At 37.7% G+C, this 22,533-nt stretch overlaps 1 protein-coding gene across 1 annotated transcript in view; it reads right to left on the bottom strand.

The window, feature by feature from the left end:
- LOC121731102 (glutamate receptor-interacting protein 2) overlaps positions 1-21,150 on the bottom strand; it is a 143,142-nt gene extending 121,992 nt beyond the window's left edge. Inside the window, exons 1-2 of the mRNA XM_042120441.1 lie at positions 21,038-21,150; positions 1,945-2,064 (exon numbers count right to left, since the gene is read on the bottom strand). Coding sequence (XP_041976375.1) covers positions 1,945-2,064; positions 21,038-21,134 — 217 coding nt within the window. The 5' untranslated portion in view covers positions 21,135-21,150. The remainder of the gene's footprint in view (positions 1-1,944; positions 2,065-21,037) is intronic.
- Positions 21,151-22,533: the final 1,383 nt, after the last annotated feature.

The raw sequence follows: 22,533 nt of genomic DNA, 5'->3' as shown, positions 1-22,533 counted from the left end.
TAGTAATATGATGTGGCATGATTTGATAGGGTAGTATTAACAGTAACATGCGCGGGTAACCAAACCATAATTGCAGAGCTACGAGCAGCTTAAACACTGATAAGCGAGAGCCGAGATGTAATTGGCAAACAAGTTTCTCAATTCTCAAGTGGTAAACTATAATAATAAAATAATATAGCACACGCCCAAATTAACGCCACATCCTTAAAAGTAAAAGAGAAGATTATTTTCACTACTTAATAGAACAAAGACTGACTACTTAATATCATATCACAGAACTCAGAAGGGACTAATTATTTATCTTATACATTGTGTACACTGTACAAGTAGACACGAGGCAGGTCGAAGACGGACGCACTCGATCGTCAGTCGGGCGGGTTAATTATTATCCTCCTAAATAAAGTTGACCCTCGTAACGAACGTACTCCGACCTCGCAGAAAAATGGCGGTTATTTATATAAATCTTGATTAAGAGCACAATCCCGACTCGGAGGTTCCTCGAGTAGTTTAAAAGGAACAATTTTTAACTCCGACCCGAGATTACATTCCCCGCCGGCTCCGGCTACAAGAAAATATTTGTACATTCGCGCGGCGCCGAGCGGGCAGGTGGGAAAGGTGTTTGCATTCTATGATATCGGATTTCTTTGCTGTAATTCGCGCGTAATAAGAATCACATAGTAGGAGCGACAAATTCTTGGAAAAACGACGGCAGTAAATGTCCCATCGAGAAATAGAGCCAGACGCTATCGGAGGAGGGACGTCGGCCAAATCTGGTAGTTTACGTCGCGATTTATATGTAGATTGTAGATAAATGTTGATTTTATTGTCCATCACGACATTCCCGACACACGGCGAGATAAATCCCGGCGAGCGGTCGGCGCGAGCCAAACCGCTCGTTTACTGAATGTTTAACGACCTACACGGACCTGACTGACTGGGAACTACAACGGAAACGACGCTCGCATTGCCAGCTGTTGCCTGCGACTTCGTCTGATTTTTTTTCCGTTGAAAATGTTTGTGACGGGATACTATAATAATATACCTCATGGTCCTTTTAAATAAACTATCAAACTCTGAGCAGTTACTTTCTAAATTTAGTTTGAAGTTAAATCAAACATCAACTTATGCTTTTAGACAGCCGAAGTTAGACAAGTGAATTTCAGTAACGTTAGCTGGAATACAAGAAATATAGTAGTACTATATTAATCTAGTACCTCTGACGTCTGAGTCGAATAATCTAGTAGTTCTCTTTCAGACATTATTGGGCTATAGAAATCCCACCAAATCGGCCGTCATGTATCATTAGCGGCTAAGGACATAATCCGTGCCTTACTGTCGCGACACATCTTGCTTATACTGGCTTTAGTTGAGTTATAATAGCGTATGATGTATTATAAACTACACAGTTTATTTACAATTTACCTACTAATGAATTTTAAATTAATAACGAAATCATAAAATCTGTAGGGCACATAATGAGTTAGTAAATAATATACATGTAGAGTAGTGATTAGGGATGAAATTTAATTCCCGTAACAAAATACGGATTCTCTGTATTGCGTATTTCAATATTATGTTTGCCACGGGGGTGGGGGAAATTATAGTTAGTAAAATATGGATGCGTAATTTGACGTGTTGGGCTCAACTTGCCGATCGCTGGCAAGTTGAGCCCAACACGTCAAATTACGCAATCTACAGTCAATCTGTATCTACAATCTACAATATAATATTATACACTAAATAAGGAATTATTGACTTAATAATATGTTTCATAGTTGTTTATGAACAAAAATAGAACTCCACGAGTCGAGATATAAAATTTGACACACAAAGTTCTGTAAGTACGTCTCACCGTTTTGACAATACAGCCTCCGCCAAAATTATCTTGTTTCCCGTGAGGTACACGCTGCTCGTAAAAATTATGAAAATTGTGTGGACACTGACCTGCCAGCTTGAGTCCGATGCTGCGGCCGGGCGGCTTGAGCAGCTCGACGCGCGCGCGCCGCACGCCGCGCTCCGTGCACAGACCGGAGTCCGTCGACAGCGAGCTCTGCGACTTGAACACTGAAACAATATGAACATCATTGGCTAGGAAAAAAACAAAGAAAGATACATACTTTTTTAGAAAGGTGATGTTTAGTTAGCGGGATTAAAAAAAGTTAGGCAGCTGCCTCGAGTGAATTAAGTATAATAATATTATAATTACGACGACAGAGTTATTGGATGTTGTAAAAGTCATATTAAAGACAAAAATATATAATTATGTAAAGAATCTTACCATGTCCTTGAAGCTAATCAGTTCTATATAAAAAAGCCTAATTCAATTATGGTAATCCTTAGATGCACGTCCATTATGTTTCTCTATAAACCCATACGCCATCAAGCTTATTGCCTGTATTGTATTTCATAACCTAGTTCCTCTATAGTTCTTCTTTTAATCCGACTCAACAATAACCTGAACATACACGATCCCCAATTCATCCTGAGTTATTTTACCTCTTCCAGGAATTTAAGACCAACCAAATAAGGGTTAATTCTAAACTGTAGTACAAGTCCCAACAAGTATCTGATCAGACCCCTCTCACGTGCCGACTACTAAACTCACACCCCAATCCCCATATACAGGGTGTAACAAAAACAAGTGATAATAATTTAGGGTGTGTACGTGTTCCCTGTAGAGAGTTCACTGTGAAAGTAGCAGCGCTGAAAGACCAAAAATTTTTTTCACTTTTGTATGGGGAAACTCGTGACGCTCGGGCCCTTGCCCATACAAAAGTGAAAAAAATTTTGGTCTTTCAGCGCTGCTACTTTCACAGTGAAATCTCTACAGGGAACACGTACACACCCTAAAGTATTATCACTTGTTTTTGTTACACCCTGTAGAGCCCGTGCCCATACTCGGTAAACGTTCTGTATTGTTACAAATTACAATAACTTGAGAAATTACTTTCATATTTTGAATATTAAAGAATTTTACTCGAGTTTTATAAAAATTAATTGAGTTTTAAGTTATAATTTGTATTTCTGTTCCACGTTTTTTATTATGAAAATTGTATTACAAAATTATATTTTTTAGCAAGAAAGGAAAAAAGCGGTACGAAATTCCGTTGAAAATCCTAAATAGTAGAAAAATATTCTGTGAAAAACTTTCCTCGAGTAATAATTGACTACTTAGTGCGTAGACATTTTCGTGTTGTGAGGTTGTGAGCGGTCACGGTGAGCAACGCCCACGGAAGTAGAAAGGAAATTACTGTGTTCAGTTGCCGTTATGGTTATAATGGTCAGTTTTTGATGAAATCAAATTTCGGTACACCTTTCGATTGATCATGATGAACTTATCTATACTAATATTATAAAGCGGAAGAGTTTGTTTGTTTGTTTGAACGCGGTAATCTCAGGAACTTCTGGTCCGATTTGAAAAAATCGTTCAGTGTTAGATATCCCATTTAACGAGGGAGGCTATATTTTATCACGCTAAGACTAATAGGAGCGAAGAAATAGAGGTAAATGTGGAAAAATGGAGGAAATTATGTAAAATTGCTTATTATCTTAAGAAACTACTGGGGCAATTTTTATGCTATATTTTGGCACACATAAGATTAGATCACGTGAAAGGACATAGGTTTCTTTTGTTGCGGAAAAATGTACAGCTGTCGTGACATTCTTTAATTACGCGCGCGAAGCTGCGCAGAACATCTAGTACTTAGATTCTCTATTTAATATTGTATTATCTATGACTTAGATAATATAGGTTCATTATGATAACTCTGTTCAACATGTACTTGCGTCAACAGAACTGTTACGCGTATATGGAATTGCTTCTTAAAAGCAACTTTTACACGTATGCTTCGCTGCCATCCTAACGCAAGTAGACTATAATTTATGAACCTAACATAATTGATTTTACAACATTTTAATTAAATGTAAATATTAATAACTATTATCGCAAACAAAGTAATCCGTGCGGGTACCGACGTGGCCACCGGCGCACGACCCTAGCTTGTCTAAGGATACGGATTTAATATTTATACAAATGAATTAGGCCTGCCCCGGGGGTACGGTCGCAAACAGATACCTTTCGACCTTATTGCACTCGTAACAAGATCCACACGCGGCACACAGTCTGCGATACCGTGCCGGGGTGGTTGTCGAGCCGGAGCAAGGATCCTTTGAAGATTATCCGCTAGTCATATTATTTTCCATTATCATCGTCAACGAATTTTTCACATGTTTGTGTTGCTATAATTGTAATCGTTTATGACGTAGCTTTTGGACTTTTCTTTCTGGTAGTATTTAAAATAAGAGACAAAAATATAAAAACTCATACAAAAACATAAAACAAAAGGCGAGTATAATTTTACCCCACACACGGATACCTAACCCAAAACCACCTGAATACCTTTTATGTGCCCCCGGTGCGAAAAATATTGCCCATTTACTCTAAAGAATAAACTATGCTGCACTAAAACAAAATTTAATGCGCAACTCGGAAGCTTAATTAACGTTAAAAATTCTAAAAGTATCAAAAGATGTTAAAAACAGTTTAGCCGAAGTTAAAACTAGCGACGGCCATAATCGTCGCTAAGTTTCGGTTAAACGATCGTAAAGTAAACAGGCGGGTTTCATTAAGGGGGTGTTTTTTCCCGCGCCGGTAATTGTGACGTCATTAGCGAGTAGCGACACGGCCAGGGTGTGGCCACGAGCACGAGCGCCAGCGGGGGCGACAGCGACAGCGAAAGTGTCTAGCTAGAAAAACAAAAAGCTGTCTTGTATTTGGAAACTTGTAAAGAAAATGTAGCTTCTTGGTTCGTGGAGATATAATAGTTTAAGTATGATAAACATTCATATAATGTAATCAATTTGATAATGAATAATAATAGAAGACATACTTATTTACATTCTTTACTATCTACGAAATTAAACATAACTTTATTTTCTAACAACTCGTTATTTATAATAACTGATGATACTTATCGTAATATTATTATTGTATCAAAATATTTTATATCGGTATGGATCGAACTGATACTGCCGATCAGATATTAGTTACTGGAATTATTGATAGCTATTACTAAAAAAGAATATATCCACAGCCGAACATATAACCTCCTCGTTTTTTGGAAGTCGGTTAAAAAGAACTGTCAGTACTCGGTATTCCAAACAGAGATTACATTAAAAATCGCCCAAGTGCGAGTTGAACTTGCGCACGACGGGTTCCGTACCACTATGAAGAAAAATAGAAATAAAAATGTATTTTTTTTTGTATGGGATTATTTATTAATTATTAATTTTATTTAAATTTTATTATTATTTATTAAATTATAAATAAAACTGAGCAACTTGTGAACATTTCACTGTTAACTCTGTGGCTCAGTGGTGAGCGCGTCGGTAGCTCAAGCCGGAGGTCGCGGGTTCGAATCTCGCCGATGGAACAAAACAGTTTTCAATGTTCCCGGGTCTGGATGTATATTAAATATGTATATGATATAATAAAAATCTTAAATATATGTATAGTATAAAAGTATTAAATCTATTTCCGTTGTCTGGTACCTGTAACACAAGTCCTTTAGGTACTTAGCACGGGGCCAGACTGACGTGGTGTGAAGCGTCCATAGATTAACTGTTGTCATCATTGATACCGAGCAAAAAATAATAAAAAAATCACGTTTGTTGTATGAGAGCCCACCTTAAAGTTTAAATTTATTTTGTTTATAGTATTTGTTATTATAGCGGCAGCAGAAATACATTATGTATAAAAATTTTAACTCTCTAGCTATCACCGTTCTTGAGATACAGCCTGGAGACAGACAGACGGATAGACAGAGATCGAAGTCTTAGTAATAGGGTCCCGTTTTTGCCCTTTGGCTATGGAATCCTAAAAAGTACTAACCGTATGCAAAAATAAATATAATAATTATTTACCATGTTTTAGACACAAAACAAAATATAAATTGATAAAATATAGACAATAATCATGATTAATTTCAAAGAAAACTATAGCTGAAAATCATCGGCCGGAGATGTGAATATTTCCTGGAGAGAGACATCGAGCAAATGAACCGAAATGAGTAATGAGCGAGTTAAGTGAACTAATGACCGTGTTCGGTAAACAGAGCAAATCACGTCGCGCCGGGTCGCGGCAGAAATTAGCCGACATTCCGCGACGACGACCAACGAGAACAAAAACCGCAAGCTCGTTACATGCACCGCCCCACTCGCAGCGATCCGCTAAGCGGAGATCGCTTGTAAGCTAGGACTAGACTTAAATAATTTAAACTACTAAATAATAATAAAAAAAACTTTAATGTTTATGTATAACTCTCAAAGACATGAAACAAAACTTATATTATGACCTAAGTACGTAATCGCCAGTGAAATTTATATTGAGACCCAAAACTCTCCTACACTCGCACCGTACCCCACTGCAAAGAGAGCAAACACAAGACGTCGGTTGACATCGGTGTGCAAACAGACATTCCGCTCCGCTACGCGCCGGGAAATGCAGGACGGACCGCTTCCGCTGCTCGCTGCCTAATTAATGCCGGCACTGGGGCCACACATCGTCACGTATTTATAACTGTTTGTTCTAATTTAATTATCATCAAGCTCCTCCGTCCTCATAAAGGTTCCCGAGGTAATTGTCGAGACCATCGTAAAATTTTCAGGACATCGGGTCTTTATTTCTTTATTTAATGACCTCTAAACACTACGGCGAGATGACCATTTACGTACTGTACGGTTAAAATTATTTGAAGGTCAGGCTTTATAGTCTGGGAGCTCGCATGTAAACATTTCAGGTCCCTCAAAAGGCCAGCCTCGACGACGAGTGCTCTCGGACCACTCGAGACACTCTCCGACCTAACGTTTCAGTTTTAGAAATTCATAAACCTAAATATTTTACCTACCGCTGGAAAATGTTTCATAACTACGTATTATATTTTGGGAATAACCTGGTATAAATGAAATAAGATACTTAGAAGTTATTGTAGATGGCTCTCTAGTTAGCGAATGGCTGTAAAGTACAAGTTATATACAAAGTTACAGCACAAATTAAGGCTGTTGCTAAGGGCTGATTGAGTGAGAGAGCGCTATCTGATCTGAGTGCTACACATAGTACCAAATATAGTAATAGCAAGAAAAAGAAATAAAACTTGCAAATGCATTCTCCGAATTTACGACTCAACTTTTTTCATGGATGTACATTTTTATCGTTAGCTCGACTAGGCGTCAGGCCACGACTGTCGTCGGGACGTTCACGCTAGACCCCCGGGGTCAGGCTAGACCCCGGGGGTCACATGTCCCCGGGGTCACGTGTCAGACGTGACCTCCGCTCGGGACGCTCACATCCATCATAAGTCCGACACGACGCCTGAATCAATTGACCTCGATACGTGAATAAGCTCACTATGCATTTTGCTGTTCGAGAAACTATGGCCTAATTTATAAATAGGGCACAGTTTCTAGGCCTAATAAATGTAACACAAAAACTTTACGTCTATTTTTTGTTAGCTTTTACGATTAGCCAGAAAATACTTGTACCTTAAGACTTTTAGGATAATATTACGTAGAAAAATGTGATCCAACCTAGTTCTAAGGTATAATACTTACTGCTAGTACATAAGTTTAATTAGGTTACCCAAAAAAACGTGCAAATGGCTCTCGGACAACAAAGCGAAACAAAAGCGTCAACGGAACAAATAAAAAGAAATGTTTACAACACAACAACAGGGCGGACAAAGGGGACGAAGTTGGCTACCACAGTTGGAAAAACTTGCGAGTTGCTGCCGGCTGCGGTCGCGCGACAGAACAACGACAGTTGGCGTGACGACACCACGATACGCGACAGTACAATATTTACTTTATTATTGTTTTAGGGTAACAAAACTTCCAGTTAAAATCTTTTCATCAAAATATATAATATTATGACTATTGTGAGAGAGAACCGACCAAAGAATTCTATTTAAATAGAAGTCTTTGGAACCGACTGAGATTAAAAAGATTTAAAAATATTTACATCATGCTCACGCTTCTGGATAGTACATGAACTATTTTTGGAGAAGAAAAAAAAATGTAAATTTAAAGCCAAAGGTGACAATAATTGTAGAAACACCAGAAGTAAGCACAAGCTAGATGTGCCAGTGATCAGATTAGCAAAGACAGAACTTAATCAATGTATACGCCTTATCAATAAAATCCCAGAAATCGTTCAAAATCTGTCCATTAATAAATTTAAGAAAGTAGTCAAAGAGCGTTTGTTGTGTCAATGATTTCATAAACGATGGCACATCTTGGGATTAAGATGGCTGCTTGCAAAGCTACTTCTACACTATTGTATGACTTACAATTATGTATGTATGTTGACATTGTATATTTTTGAGTTATAGAATTGTTAATTTTATTTTAAAAGATTTTTTTTTCTCACATTTATGGTAAAAAAGTGGGCTCCGTGCGAGTTTTCTACGCCGGTTCTTCTCACCGGGTTAGTTCCCGAATTGCCTGGTAGGCACCAGTAGTATCAACATTCTGAAAGAATTTTCTTAAAATCTATTCAGAAATTAAAAAAATTTTATTTTTTATTTTATTTTATCACTAGAAAATGTAAGCAAATTCATTTTTGCGTAAAGACTCTATCCCACATTTTAGCACATAATATTATGATCATTGATGACGAATCGTTGCTCGATACATATTATAAAACAAAGTCGTTTTTTTCCCTCATATCCCTTTGTTTCCTTTATCTTTAAAACCACGCAACGGTATTTAATTATTTTTTCAGTGTTAGATAACCCCTTTAACGAGGAAGGCTATATTTTGTCACGCTAAGACTAATAAGAGCGAAGAAATAGAGGGAAATGTGGAAAAAACGGGGCAAATTATTTGAAAGGGCTAACTTGAACGCGCTAATCTCAGGAACTACTGGTCCGATTTGAAAAATTATTTCAGTGTTAGATAACCCATTTATTGAGGAAGGCCATAGGCTGCATTTTATCACGCTATGACTAATAGGAGAATGTGGAAAGAACGAGGGAAATTATACTTAATGTACATATGACTGCCCTCTTAAGCTATAATAACTTGAGTATTACCAGTAATATTCTACGAGCTACGTGATGTATCTGAAGAGCACTCGGAGGTCGTTAGTTCAATACCCGGTCGGGTTAAACAATGGACGGCGGAGATGGAAGCACAGGCAAGAAAATGTAATGTGTTGTGTGTTAATTAAGTTAGCTATATTACCACAAATAATATTATGTTAATACTACCGATTTAGCTATATGTAATTGATAAAATATGACTGTATATTGTTATATATATATATATATATATATATATATATATATATATATATATATATATATATATATATATATATATATATATATATATATATATATATATATCAGGAACAAAATACAGCGTAAAATTGAGTGCAAAGCTTTGCAACTTTCCAGAATCGAGTTAAACTAACCCTTGCGGCCGAAACTAGTGCGGTTACCGTAACTACAGTCCACCAATGGCGTAGTTAACGAAGGAGACTCTGTGCAACTACTGGGAAACTCTACACAGTAATTTTACAGAAACATACCCGTTGTTAGTTTTTGTCGATTTTTTTTCATATAAAACTCAAAAGTCAACTTTCTAACATCATACTTTTGGCTGGCTTCGGTGAAGATTCGGGCAAAGCATAATACTGCACTGAAGGATCATAAGAAAATACAATATGGAAGCGACATTTTTTGCGAAAGCAATCACTAGTGTAGTGAATATTCGCGAGGCAATATCACGCTTTCATCTGTTCGCGGCCGACTGGTCGGGGAGACAGGACGCATGCCAGTGTATTCAATGTTATATTACCTCTAACAGGACCTCTATATCCCCGACATAAAGACAATGCTATGGTAAAATAACTGCGAGCAGAGCAGGCCCACAGTAAAGTGTATCGGAACCCAATATCGGGGGCTTAGGAATGTTGGGTAACTGACGTATTTGACTATTTTGTTCTTTAGTAGGCATTAGCTGAGTTATGCAGAATGTGAAAATATCGGAACTTGGAATGTATGGGATAACAATTACAATGGAGTATGTTGTTAGTTACATGACATTATAATATAAAAAAATATATTACGTTATTAATGGTTATTTGTCATCACGTACTGTAAAGTCCACACTCCGCAAATTAAAAGACTCTAAAATCATAATAATATATGATTGTTCTTGACACATTATGAATCAGAGACAATCAAATCCTGTGATTATCATGTTTGTTATTAAATTAGTTGGAATTCTAACTCCCCAAAAGACGGATTGTTGGAACAATGCCGTCTTATAGTGGTCTAAATTGCGTTTAATAATATTGTATATTACTAAAATAAAATGAATGTAATTCGTAAATTAAAACTGAAACATTAATATTTATGTTTAAAATCGCAATCAGTTGGCTCGTAGTGGTTATTATATCGCGGATTAGCAGCCCGCCCGCCCGTCTGCAGCGCAGTCACTTCGGCGGATTAATTAACAGCACCAGGCGGGGGGCAGGGAAGGGGGCAGCCAGGGGGGAGGGGTCAGATTTAAAATGTAAATCGCGCCCGTGAACCGCTGACTCGATATTTCACGGCGCGCCGCGTGACCTCCTTCATTAATGCGCTAAAGACGACAATGTCGCCGATCATTCATTTCTACTGATAAACCTGACACTTGCACACAAACCAATTACTTTAAGATTAATTTTAATTATGACAAACTAGATAATGATGTTTATCGCGCGAGGACCGTACATTTTTCGGAACACAAAGTAGCCTATGTCCTTTCCCGGGACTCAGAGTATCTCCATGCCAAATTTCAGTAAAATCGGTTCGGCGGTTTAGGCGTGAAGAGGTAACAAACAAACAGAAAGACAGACACACTTTCGCATTTATAATAATCCACACTAATATTATAAATGGCTTACACCATACCGAAATAGATTACATTCTCACTTCACAAAACTTGAAAATACAAAATTTTGGCATAATCCAAAATTTAAATTTTAATACAGACCACAGATTAATAAGATGCAAAATATTTACTGGAAAGAAAAGTAAGAAATTGTACATAAAACCAAACACACAATTTACTAGAAACTTACCAACTTTGACCAGAGAAATTGGGATCCGATGAGAAGAACAACTTACCACTGCCGTAGAAAGATCATCTGATGTTCAAATACAATATGATAATTTTGAGAAAGAAATAACTAAATTATTTTCACAGATACCTAAGAATCAGAAAATCAAAACGGATGCAGACAATGATCACCTCGAGGCACTTCTAGACGAAAGAAGAAAACTATACAAAGAAAGTAGAACAAGAAAGGTCAAAAGTAGAATAACGACACTAAGCAAAATGATAAATAGAAATATTACAGAAAGGAAAAGAGCAAACAGAAAGAAAACTCCTGAAAATTATATAAAAAGAACAGGAGCTGTGAAAAAAGCTTATAACGATCTATGCCAAACAACAAAGTGGACGCCAAATCTCATAAACCGTACAGGGAATAGAATAATTAATCAGCAAGATATAATAGAAGAAGCAACTCAATTCTATCGAAAGCTTTACTCTACTGAAGCAAGATCTACATTCAAGGATTATGTTTAAAAAAATAGAAGACCTGAAACCGACACCTTACCTTTCATATTGCTAGCAGAAATAGAACAAGCCATCAAATCCCAAAAAACGACAAAGCACCTGGAGAAGATATAACTAATGGTATAGAGCAACCTATAAGAGTGAATGAAGAAGAAATAGAATATGTTAAAGAGTATATTTATCTAGGACAGTCAATTTCCGTTAAAGACCAGACAGAGAAAGAAACAAATAGACGAATAGCAATTGCTTGGAAAAAATTCTGGAGCTTAAAAGAAATCATGAAAAATAGAGAGGTGAGCATAGATGTTAAAAGTAAAATCTTCAATATTGTCATCCTACCGTGTTTAACTTACGGCTGTCAAACTTGGTCCTTACGGAGGAAAGACGAAGATAAGATCGCGATCCATCAACGAAAAATGGAAAGGAGCATGCTTGGCACAAAAATATCAGACAAAATCAGAAATGAAACTATAAGGAAAAAAACCAAAGTCTCAGACGTACTACAGTAAATTAGAATACTTAAATGGAAATGAGCAGGACGTGTGATCAGAATGGACAATGGAAAATGGACTAGTAAAATAACAGAATGGCAACCGAGGGAAGGACAGAGAAAGAGAGGGAGACCTAAGAAAAGATGGGAGGATATATTCAAGGAAAAATGTGGATTAGATTGGTAAAGGAAGGCGAGAGACAGAGACACCTGGAGAAGACTGGGGGAGGCCTACGCCAAAGAGGCGACTTCCACATCTTAGATTTAAGAAAATAATAATAGGATATTGTAGAAATTATAATACTATAAAAATCAATAATTTAATATACTGTTTAAAATAATTATAATATCAATAAAGATTAAATATCATTAATGTCTAATATTTATCAATATAATATATAATTTAATTAATTAATGTAGCAATATTCTATTTGTATGGTGGTAGAATAAAGGCTATTTTTATTTTATTTTATTTTTATTTTATCTTAATATATATATTTCTTGTGTGCGTGTGTATGTGACTGAACTCCTCCTAAACGACTGGACCAATTTTGATGAAATTTTTTGTGTGTGTTCGTGGAGATTCGAGAATGGTTTAGATTTACAGTTTGGTCTACTGGAAAATGTTTTTTCAATTAATTTCTTATTTATAAGGAGTTGTTGATTTTGGAATGTTTTACATTAGATCCGGCGGACGGCGCTATCATCGCATTCAATATTATTCTATTTCAATTTTAGTTTGTCCTGACAGATGGTGCTACGATTAATTTGAAAAAAAATTTGTTATTCAATTCATGTGCTGATTAAAATATTAAATAAATAACACATAGGCTACAATTTTAACCGACTTTCAAAATGGGGGAGGTGTTATGTTCGTTTTCTTATATTCAACGATTACTCCGCCGTTTATTAACCGATTTTCAAAATTTTTCTTTTGGTATATAGGGTATCATCCCAATTTGGTATTATATTCAGAAAAGTGGTGATCTGATGAAGGATCCATAAGTAATCGAGGGAACTCCTCAAAACTTATAGGGAAACATATGGTGACTTCGGTTTCGTGAGAAGTATTCTAAGCATATGCTACCAACAAGTAAGATTTTGCACCGAGATATACCTGGTATACCGTGGTTCGGAAGGTGCTGAGAGAATTCCTGATTCTTTATAGATACAAGTTTGGGAGTTTCGGCGTTGTTTTAAGAACAGAAAGCATATGCTACTATGCAAATTACATTCTTCATCATCATCATCATCATCATCATCATCATCATCACTACCATATTATACCATTTCATAGTCTTTTAGATCGAGACTCGAGTTTGTCAAGCGATAATTAAAAAAAATCTATATCTACCTAATATTATAAACCTGAAGAGTATGTTTGCTTGAACGCGTCAATCTCAGAAACTACAGGTCCGATTTAAAAACTTATCTCAGTGTTAGATAGATCATTTATCGAGTAAGACTCATCATTTATCAAGAAGGTTATATTATATTATTACTCTAAGACTAATACGACAGAAGAAACTCAGGAAAATGTGGGAAAAACGGGGGATATATTTTTTATGGGAAAATGTACGGTCTACGGATTCTGTAAAATTTCTAATTTACGCGGGCGAAGCCGCGCGGGACATCTAGTAATATTATAAATGTGAAAGTATGTCTGTCTGTTGTTGCGGGCGTCATCTAGTATTAGTATATATTAGTATATTAGTATGAAAGTATGGATACCGCAGAAACTGTGTTTTCGCGAAAAAAAAGTAGCATCTATGCCCCTGCCTCTAAATCCGTGCAAAATTTTATAAACTCAAAACAATAGTTTTAGAGCTTATGCTATGCAATCCAAACATACAAATAAACTTTTTCTCTTAATAATATTTGTGGTACAAAGCCGCAATCAGGCCCACTCGCACACGCCGAATCGGTGGACGAGAATTGAGGCCGCAACACAGAATGAAATGCTCAAGTATTTTTTTGTATTTAAAGAGATTTGAGGACTTTTAAAGCTTTAAAACCCATGTGAGGCCTCGTCGCGGCTGGCCTCGGGGGTTCGGGGGTCACGGGGGGTCGGGGGGGTACAATTTACATGCAAATGGCACAGTTCCGGGTCCCACGCCGTGATAGACGACGCGAACGCTCACAAAAGGTCGCCTGTCGGGAAATTAAAATACGTAATTAAAATATTATTTAATTACCTTTCGTCAGCGAGAGCGGTCATGTTTTATATTATGTGAGAGTCACGTCGCGAATACATAGCGGCATTATACCGACCGAGTTGCCGCTCTACCAGTTTCAGAAGGCCTGCATCTTTTTAAGTGACCGCAACGACTGCAATATTGCGTATTTATTGTGATCTACGAGGGACTACGTACAGAAGAGTAATAACACGGCCTTGTTACGATTTTCAACTCAAGTTGTGCTATTATCTATTCTGTGACTTGAGTCTATTCGAGCGCTAACTCAGTACTCGAATTTTATTTTTCTAAATGAGAGGCGCACTTAAGTTCTTAACATTCAAGGGAAGACGAGCCTTATTCAGCATTCTCTTGACATCCATAATTAAATACGTATAAAATCCGACCCACAGAACAGACTCCTTCCTGCCTTCCCCCTCGCAAGAACGGGGTTAAGAGGGAATTACCTCGAGAGCCCTTATCGGGGTTCGATTTAAACTATCCGTAATATATTCTATTCCACACCACTCCGCTTTGAGCATATTCAATACGCTCCCTGTGACGGCCGATATTGGACCGACGCGATCCATTTCTGGGAAAAAATCTACCAGAACAAAGAGTTAAGGAAATCTAAATCTAATCTACAGGATTTACTTTTCAGAAATGAGAATGCATTAAGAAACTTTTTTCGACCTGTTGTTGGGTGTTGTACTATTATTACTATTCAGCCTGTACGCTGCATCGTGACATTTCATTTTGTGTTTCAATTATTGTCATACGTAATCAATAATGCTTCAAATGTAAAGCGCACCATTAAAAAAATTACTTTAAATGTTTACTTTAGTTAGGTTACTAGTAGGTAATGTTCATGTATTCTGCAGAACATTTCGGGATGTTCGCGTACAAATAGCATTAAACATGCCGCTTCAAGCGTGCATGCTGTATGTACAATACAAATGTTAAATTGAGAGTCGCAAGTGTAGAGTCAAGAGGCGTATCTCGGCATTTACAAAACTTCCGGCTCGGGACCTCGCTGAATGTAACCTAATGATGCACTTCTGTTAGCACACGAGCATAAAGCTCCGTGCACACATTTTGAGCTCTATAGCCGTAGCACTAAGGGTGAAATGTGATATAATGTGTGTGTCGGCGACCGTACACACCCTTGACGATTTATTTTTGTGTACACATAATGTATCTTTTTCTGCGACTACTAATTTTAGCTTTACATTTCCTAGATGTATGTTTTTTTACAATATTACGACTTGAGATTTGATACTTCTATAGCTACTTAAATCAAATTTCAAGGTAAATGATCTTCTTGTTCGTTAAGCCTGTGCTTGCTTGCTGTTTGTGCTGAGGCTTTAAGTGACGTTTAATAATAATCAGGTCGTGACTCGTGCCTAAGAATGTTTTTGATCGTTTTTAATATTCAATAAAAAAGTTTATTAAATAATCGGCCAAGTGCGAGTCGGACTCGCGCACGAAGGGTTCCATACCATTAAAGAGCAACATTAGGCCAAAAGTTGTGTTTTTTGTATCTTAGTTTTTTATTTTATTTCAATATTATTATTATTATATTAAAGTACACATATAACTAAGGACTTTGTGTAAAATTCAAGTATCTACCTGTTACCATATTGATATAGAGCAAAAAAGGTAAAAAAATCATGTTTGTTGTACGTTAAGGGGGGCCCTTAAATATTAATTTTGTTTTGTTTTTAACCTCTGGAATGAACTGTCACCAGCAGTATTTCCGGACCGATACGACCTGCAAACCTTCAAGAAAAGAGCGTATACCCTCTTAAAAGGCCGGCAACGCACCTGCAGCTCTTCTGATGTTGCGAGTGTCCATGGGCGACGGTAGTTGCTTACCATCAGGTGACCCGTTTGCTCGTTTGCCCCCTTATTTAATTAAAAAAAAAAAAAAAAAAAACCCCCGACAAAAAAGAGGGGTGTTATAAATTTGACGTGTCTGTCTGTCTGTCTGTCTGTCTGTCTGTCTGTCTGTCTGTCTGTCTGTTTGTCTGTGTGTGTATCTGTCCGTGGCATCGTAGCGTCCAAACGGGTGGACCGATTTTGATTTAGTTTTTTTTTTGTTTGAAAGCTGGCATGATCGAGAGTGTTCTTAGCTATAATTCATTATCATCCAGCCTGTTCAGTGCTGGAAAATCAGGGTTTATCTGGTTCCTGAAAGGCCGTTAGCAACTTGTAGTCGTTTGATGGGTTTCATATTTCATTCTAGTTGTGAATATACAATATACGTATACACATAACAATGGAAAGTTGACCTGGTGTTGCAGCATCACCTGGTAATCAATAGGATAACCAATTCCTCGCCAACTTAGAGCAGAGGTTTCGTGTTTGGACTCATTTTGATTGCGACAAACAGTAAGAAGTAGATAAACACTAAATATTTACATGCTACTACTGCAGCATCACCTGGATTCTATAGGAACCGAACTTCGTATGAACCCAATTTCATGTTTGGGCTCATATTAACGGCCTCATCGAAAAGGACATTGATAAATGGTAATCACGAGAATATGATTCTGTTGATAGGAATTAATATTCTACACTATAACCAACACAAGTTTAAAAAGTATGAAATAAAATAAAATTAAGAAATTTAAAAAAACCCCCGCCAAACAACTTTAAAAAGTAATGAAATAATATTTACTGCCTTCAAGTTCAAATAATTCCTAACTTATGTAAAGTAATATTTTAGTCCATAATTGTTGTCAAGATGTGTCGGGGGACCGCTAATATAGATGTTTGATTTCACATAAGTAAGGAATTATTTGAACTTGAAGGCAGTAAATATTATTTCATTACTTTTTAAAGTTGTTTGGCGGGGGTTTTTTTAAATTTCTTAATTTTATTTTATTAGTATTTGTTGTTATAGTGGCAACAGATATACATAATCCATGAAAATTTCAACTCTCTAGCTATTATCATTCTTGAGTTACAGCCTGGAGACATACAGACAGACAGACGGACAGACGGACCGACAACGAAGTCTTAGTAATAGGGTCCCGTTACCCTTTGGGTACGGAACCCTAAAAAGGCAAAAAGTAGCAGGAAAAAATAATCAAGGAAAATATATAAAAGTTTTATAAAATTTCCTCGAACCCGACACCTCCGAAGCATTTTCCTCGAAAATTGACGTAAAAAATTAAATGTTTATTACAATAAAAAGTTATTAAAACGCTCTATTTTACCCTGGCGTCAAAGGGAGACTGTAGTACTTGGATGGTGCTTTTGCGACTTTTACAGCACATATTCTTTTGGTTCTAAAATCTTCCTAGAATTTTTGAACATAACAATGACATCTAGTATGTAAAACATTCCTTCTGAATAGTCCCAAGTTGGAGCCACGAACGGTTAGCTCATACTTTTGCAACTAGTTAAATACAGTTAACAGGGATACGGCAAAGCAACACAACAATATATTTGTCTTTTAGATCTAAGATTTTCAACCTAAAAAACATTGATAACATGTAATATTAAGTAATATTGGACCAGGCGAATTCTTTCAGACGGGTATTTTAGAAGTGAATGACGTACCAACGACAAAGTTGACGTTCGCCACACGTGAGAAACCTAACCAGTGCTGCTAAATGATTGCGCGTGGCGTGGGCTCTCGTTTCATTCGCAAATTCTTAGCTACGACTCAAGACAATAGATAAATTATTAGGCTCTGTTTTGAGTCTTCGTCTCGAGTATTGAAAAAAATACACCGTGCCTGTGGGATAACTCGATTATTGAAGTGATACTGTAGGTAGAGTGTAGACTAAAGCAAAGTTTTAAGTTCAATATTTACGATGTTAGAGGTTACTACGCTATTGTCTATCGACGCGAATATTTTTGTTTACAGCGAGCGCGCTCTATAGGGGTATAAAGTACAAAGTGTTAGTGCGGGTTTCTGTTCGCCCTGATAACGGCCCCCATAGTGGGGCAGTGGGGGACCACCCCCCTTCGTAAACACTAAACTAAAGTTAGGAAAGACGTGCGCTCGCAAGAGTTGCCGCGTAACTTGTACTCAATGAATGTGTGTTTGTGTGTTTGTGGGAGATTTTGATGTGCATAACGAGATGTCGCTTATTGTGCTACAATAGTTAATTTTCTTAAATGAAACCTTTAAAAATATCAGTATGTTGGATATCACTGCCATCTCAGTCCACCCGTGACCACGGCCTCTAGAGAGCAGTCGATCTCAGTCTACCCGTGACCACGGCCTCTAGAGAGCAGTCGATCTCAGTCTACCCGTGACCACGGCCTCTAGAGAGCAGTCGATCTCAGTCTACCCGTGACCACGGCCTCTAGAGAGTAGTCGATCTTAGTCTACCCGTGACCACGGCCTCTAGAGAGCAATCGATCTCAGTCTACCCGTGACCACGGCCTCTAGAGAGCAGTCGATCTCAGTCTACCCGTGACCACGGCCTCTAGAGAGTAGTCGATCTTAGTCTACCCGTGACCACGGCCTCTAGAGAGCAATCGATCTCAGTCTACCCGTGACCACGGCCTCTAGAGAGCAGTCGATCTCAGTCTACCCGTGACCACGGCCTCTAGAGAGCAGTCGATCTCAGTCTACCCGTGACCACGGCCTCTAGAGAGCAGTCGATCTCAGTCTACCCGTGACCACGGCCTCTAGAGAGTAGTCGATCTTAGTCTACCCGTGACCACGGCCTCTAGAGAGCAATCGATCTCAGTCTACCCGTGACCACGGCCTCTAGAGAGCAGTCGAAAAATCAAGATTCGGAAATAAGAAATTGCTCCGCTCGTTCAAACCAAGAGCTTTTCATGTAAATCTAATAAATCATTATCAATATAAGAAATCGAATTTATAGAGACACTGGCTGTCCCGGCAAACGTTTCTTTGCCATATATAAAGTATTTACATTTTCGCCCATATTATTTTATTGAAGTGACTAAATAAGTATGTCACCATGGCAACGTCCATCGCTATCGCGTCTCACAAACAATGGTCGCCGTCAGTCTCGAGTTGTAATAATTGACTATTATTTATTCAACAAATGCACTTATCAATATATAAAGTACCCAGTAGCCGATTCTCAGACCCACTGAATATGCATAAAAAAATTGGTTAAAATCAGTAAAGCCGTTTCGGAGGAGTACATTGTGACACGAGAATTTTATATATAAGATAAACCTGAATTCTAAACGCACATGGAAAGGGTCTGCTACCTTTTCGTATAATATACTTAGAACCTGGATGACCGAGCTTCGCTCGGTATAGCAAACACTCATTGACTTCGTGTTACTTAATAACGCCATCTGCTTGTCGTTAAAACAATTAGTTGCCAACAAAATAGTATTATTATTTGCCAATAAATGTCAGGAAGAGTCATATTTTTCAGTTTATCGATTATCGATAGAACACGAATAAAAAGACATTTTCTGAAAATGATTCCTAGCTAGATCGATTTATCGCCCCCGAAACCCCCTATATACTAAATTTCATCAAGTTATGTATACCGTCGTGGTGTGGATGTTGCAATTCGTGCTCGAGACCCGCACGAGGCGAGGCGGGCATCGTGCACAGTACACAGCCGGCACGGTTGCTACAGAACACGGGTACGAAGACGTAAATCACTAAATTGTGCATTCAGCCAACAGAATATTGTGGACTATTTGAATCGAATTTGTCGTCTATGATTTTAAACATGGATCATACAATTTTTTGTGACCTTATTTGTGATTGGCTTCTTCTGTTAACAGGTTTAACCCATGTGTTTATTCATTAAATTTTTCAGAAACACGTAGAATTTTAGGAAATTTGAACAGCATGAATCCACCATCCTCCAACAATAGCTTCGGAAAGGACTTGACCAATTTCGTTGAGTCATTACAAACAGTAGACGATTAAAATATTCCCGCTGGGTACTGTCGTCTGTTTTATGCGAACGGCCTCGAGAGACACATCTAGTAAATATTAAATTCAATTCAACTTCACTCTAATCTTTTTAGTCAGGTGCCTGGCAACAAATTATGATATTTTTTGTTGTTTATCGCGCGGGAATAATATCGCTCGTTATTGATGATAATATAATGGCCCTAATGATGTACGCACTACGCCAATACTCGGAAATCGGAATTTCAATTTTATTGCAAAGCAGATACGCGCGTTATCTACATAAAGTTTAACTACCTACCATAGAAGAAATATGTTAATATTAGTCGCGATCTGTCGGCTGGGTTTGACACAAAACGACCAAATTACTTACACAATTTGCCAATGAATGAAGTTCTCTGATAGTACAAATTATTTTGTACTATACTCAAAATTAGGAGGCGGTAAATGACCTTTGGTCTTGTATTTGAACTCATATTATACAAACACGTCATAAAGTAGGAAACATAATTTACATGCTGTGTGTGTTGCCTTTCATGTTAGCTCTCTTTCTTAAACCTAATATATACTCGTGCCTTACTGCATGATAATATAATTACAAATATATACAGAGAAAGTCAATAAGTATAATGTGGCAGAAGAGAAACGGGGGTTCATCGTAAAGGTACCGGTTGAACGACATAAAGCAACAGCATTCGGGTCGCAGCAACATTACAGTGTCACTTTAGTTCATAAACAACTTCATAAAAGCAGAAGATTAGCTGCGACAACGCGTCTGCTGCTGCTGCGATTGGGTTCCGACTGCCGTCGAGTTCCAACTGGTACTGTAACACTGCTGTTACGTCAACTTGAAATACATAAAAAACAACTTACCATCTAGCTCGTAGGGCGGGCCCCAGTGCGCGGGGCTCGTGGCGCCGGGGCCCTGCTCCTTGCCGATGCCCACCTTGAGGCTTTTCCACAGCTTCATGCTGCCACCATGTTCCCCCGCGCCTGCCCCGCCCCTCCCCGCCCCACCCCTCACACTACACACATCTGCAACAAACACACACTGTTATAAACAAATAATCATAGTAAGGCAAGTTGACCCTCGAACAATTAACGGCACTGTTGGATCTGAGTATCATCTATAAAAGCAAGTTTTGATTTTTAAAACTTTCTATCACATTCTGGGGCCACGGTCGTGCCCCCGACAAGACGGGTCAAGCAAAGCGCAAGCTGATATGTACAATTAGTTGAAGTTATAGTCGCAGTTAGGCCGTGTACATTCAAAAGCTTGGCTTTACATGATATCTCTATCACAGCTGGATATCTTCTAATATCTTTTTCATAGGGCAAACCTTATGTGGTCGTCTTGGCAACATTTTACATAAATAGTTTTGGTGGGGTTACTAATATAACATATAATAGTAATTAGCCAAGCAAGAGGCAATGTAATATATTGTTCGGTAGAGTACCTACTTCTCTTTTCTCTCTTTCTGTAAGTGCTAGTTTCGTGAGTTGCATCTTCAGTTACATTAAAATCATCGCTGTTACAATATTATATTCTTTTTAAAAATCCGGCCAAAAATAGGGTAAAAAGGCGCAACAGACTTTATACTGTATTTAAGGCATAAATAAACGAGTGTTGATAATATAACGTATCACGTTACGCGACTACGTCAAATATTCACTCTCCTCACGCACGTACTGAGAGGATTACTTCCCCCATCCTCCTCCGCCCCCACTCTCCCCGCTCTCCCCCATAAGCCGATATCATATTTTAGGGATATTTTAAATCCTAGCCGAAAGGGGTAAAAACAATGTTTGGAATCTTCACGTCCGACACACTGAACACATCAATCTGGCAGACACGGTTAATATGCGGTAAAATGGGATAAGACTTAAAGAAAGAGTTTTTGAAATATTATTATTATTCGACATGACATAATAATATTAAGTGATAACTACGTGAATAGAGATACTAACCTATACCTAAGTGTAGCAAATTTCGTAGCGAAGCCGATCGTAGCGGAGTAAATAGACGTTACACCTCTGACGGGCACGGGATTTCATACCAACGATAACGCTTGCGTTTTTGTAGACTGTAACTACGTGATAAAATTACTCAGAGCTAACTTAATAAACGAACATATTAGTCAGGTATTAGCCAGTAGACAGAAAAAAATTTAAGGGAATAAAAAACGCTAAAATTTCAATCTACTTTATGAGTTATAATACAAATTATTTTGCAAATGCGCAAAAGCACGGTATGATTCATACCGAAATGCGTGTCGTGGTCAACCAACTGTGAAATGTTGTTAGAAATTTAACGAGAAAATATTAGAAGTTTATTGCAGGGGAAGGGGAGATATTATCAGGTCACGCAC

Source organism: Aricia agestis, chromosome 10, assembly GCF_905147365.1.
Source record: "Aricia agestis chromosome 10, ilAriAges1.1, whole genome shotgun sequence".
NCBI lineage: Eukaryota > Metazoa > Arthropoda > Insecta > Lepidoptera > Lycaenidae > Aricia > Aricia agestis.
Note: the sequence above shows the minus strand (reverse complement) of the source record. Positions and strands in the feature narration are given on the sequence as shown.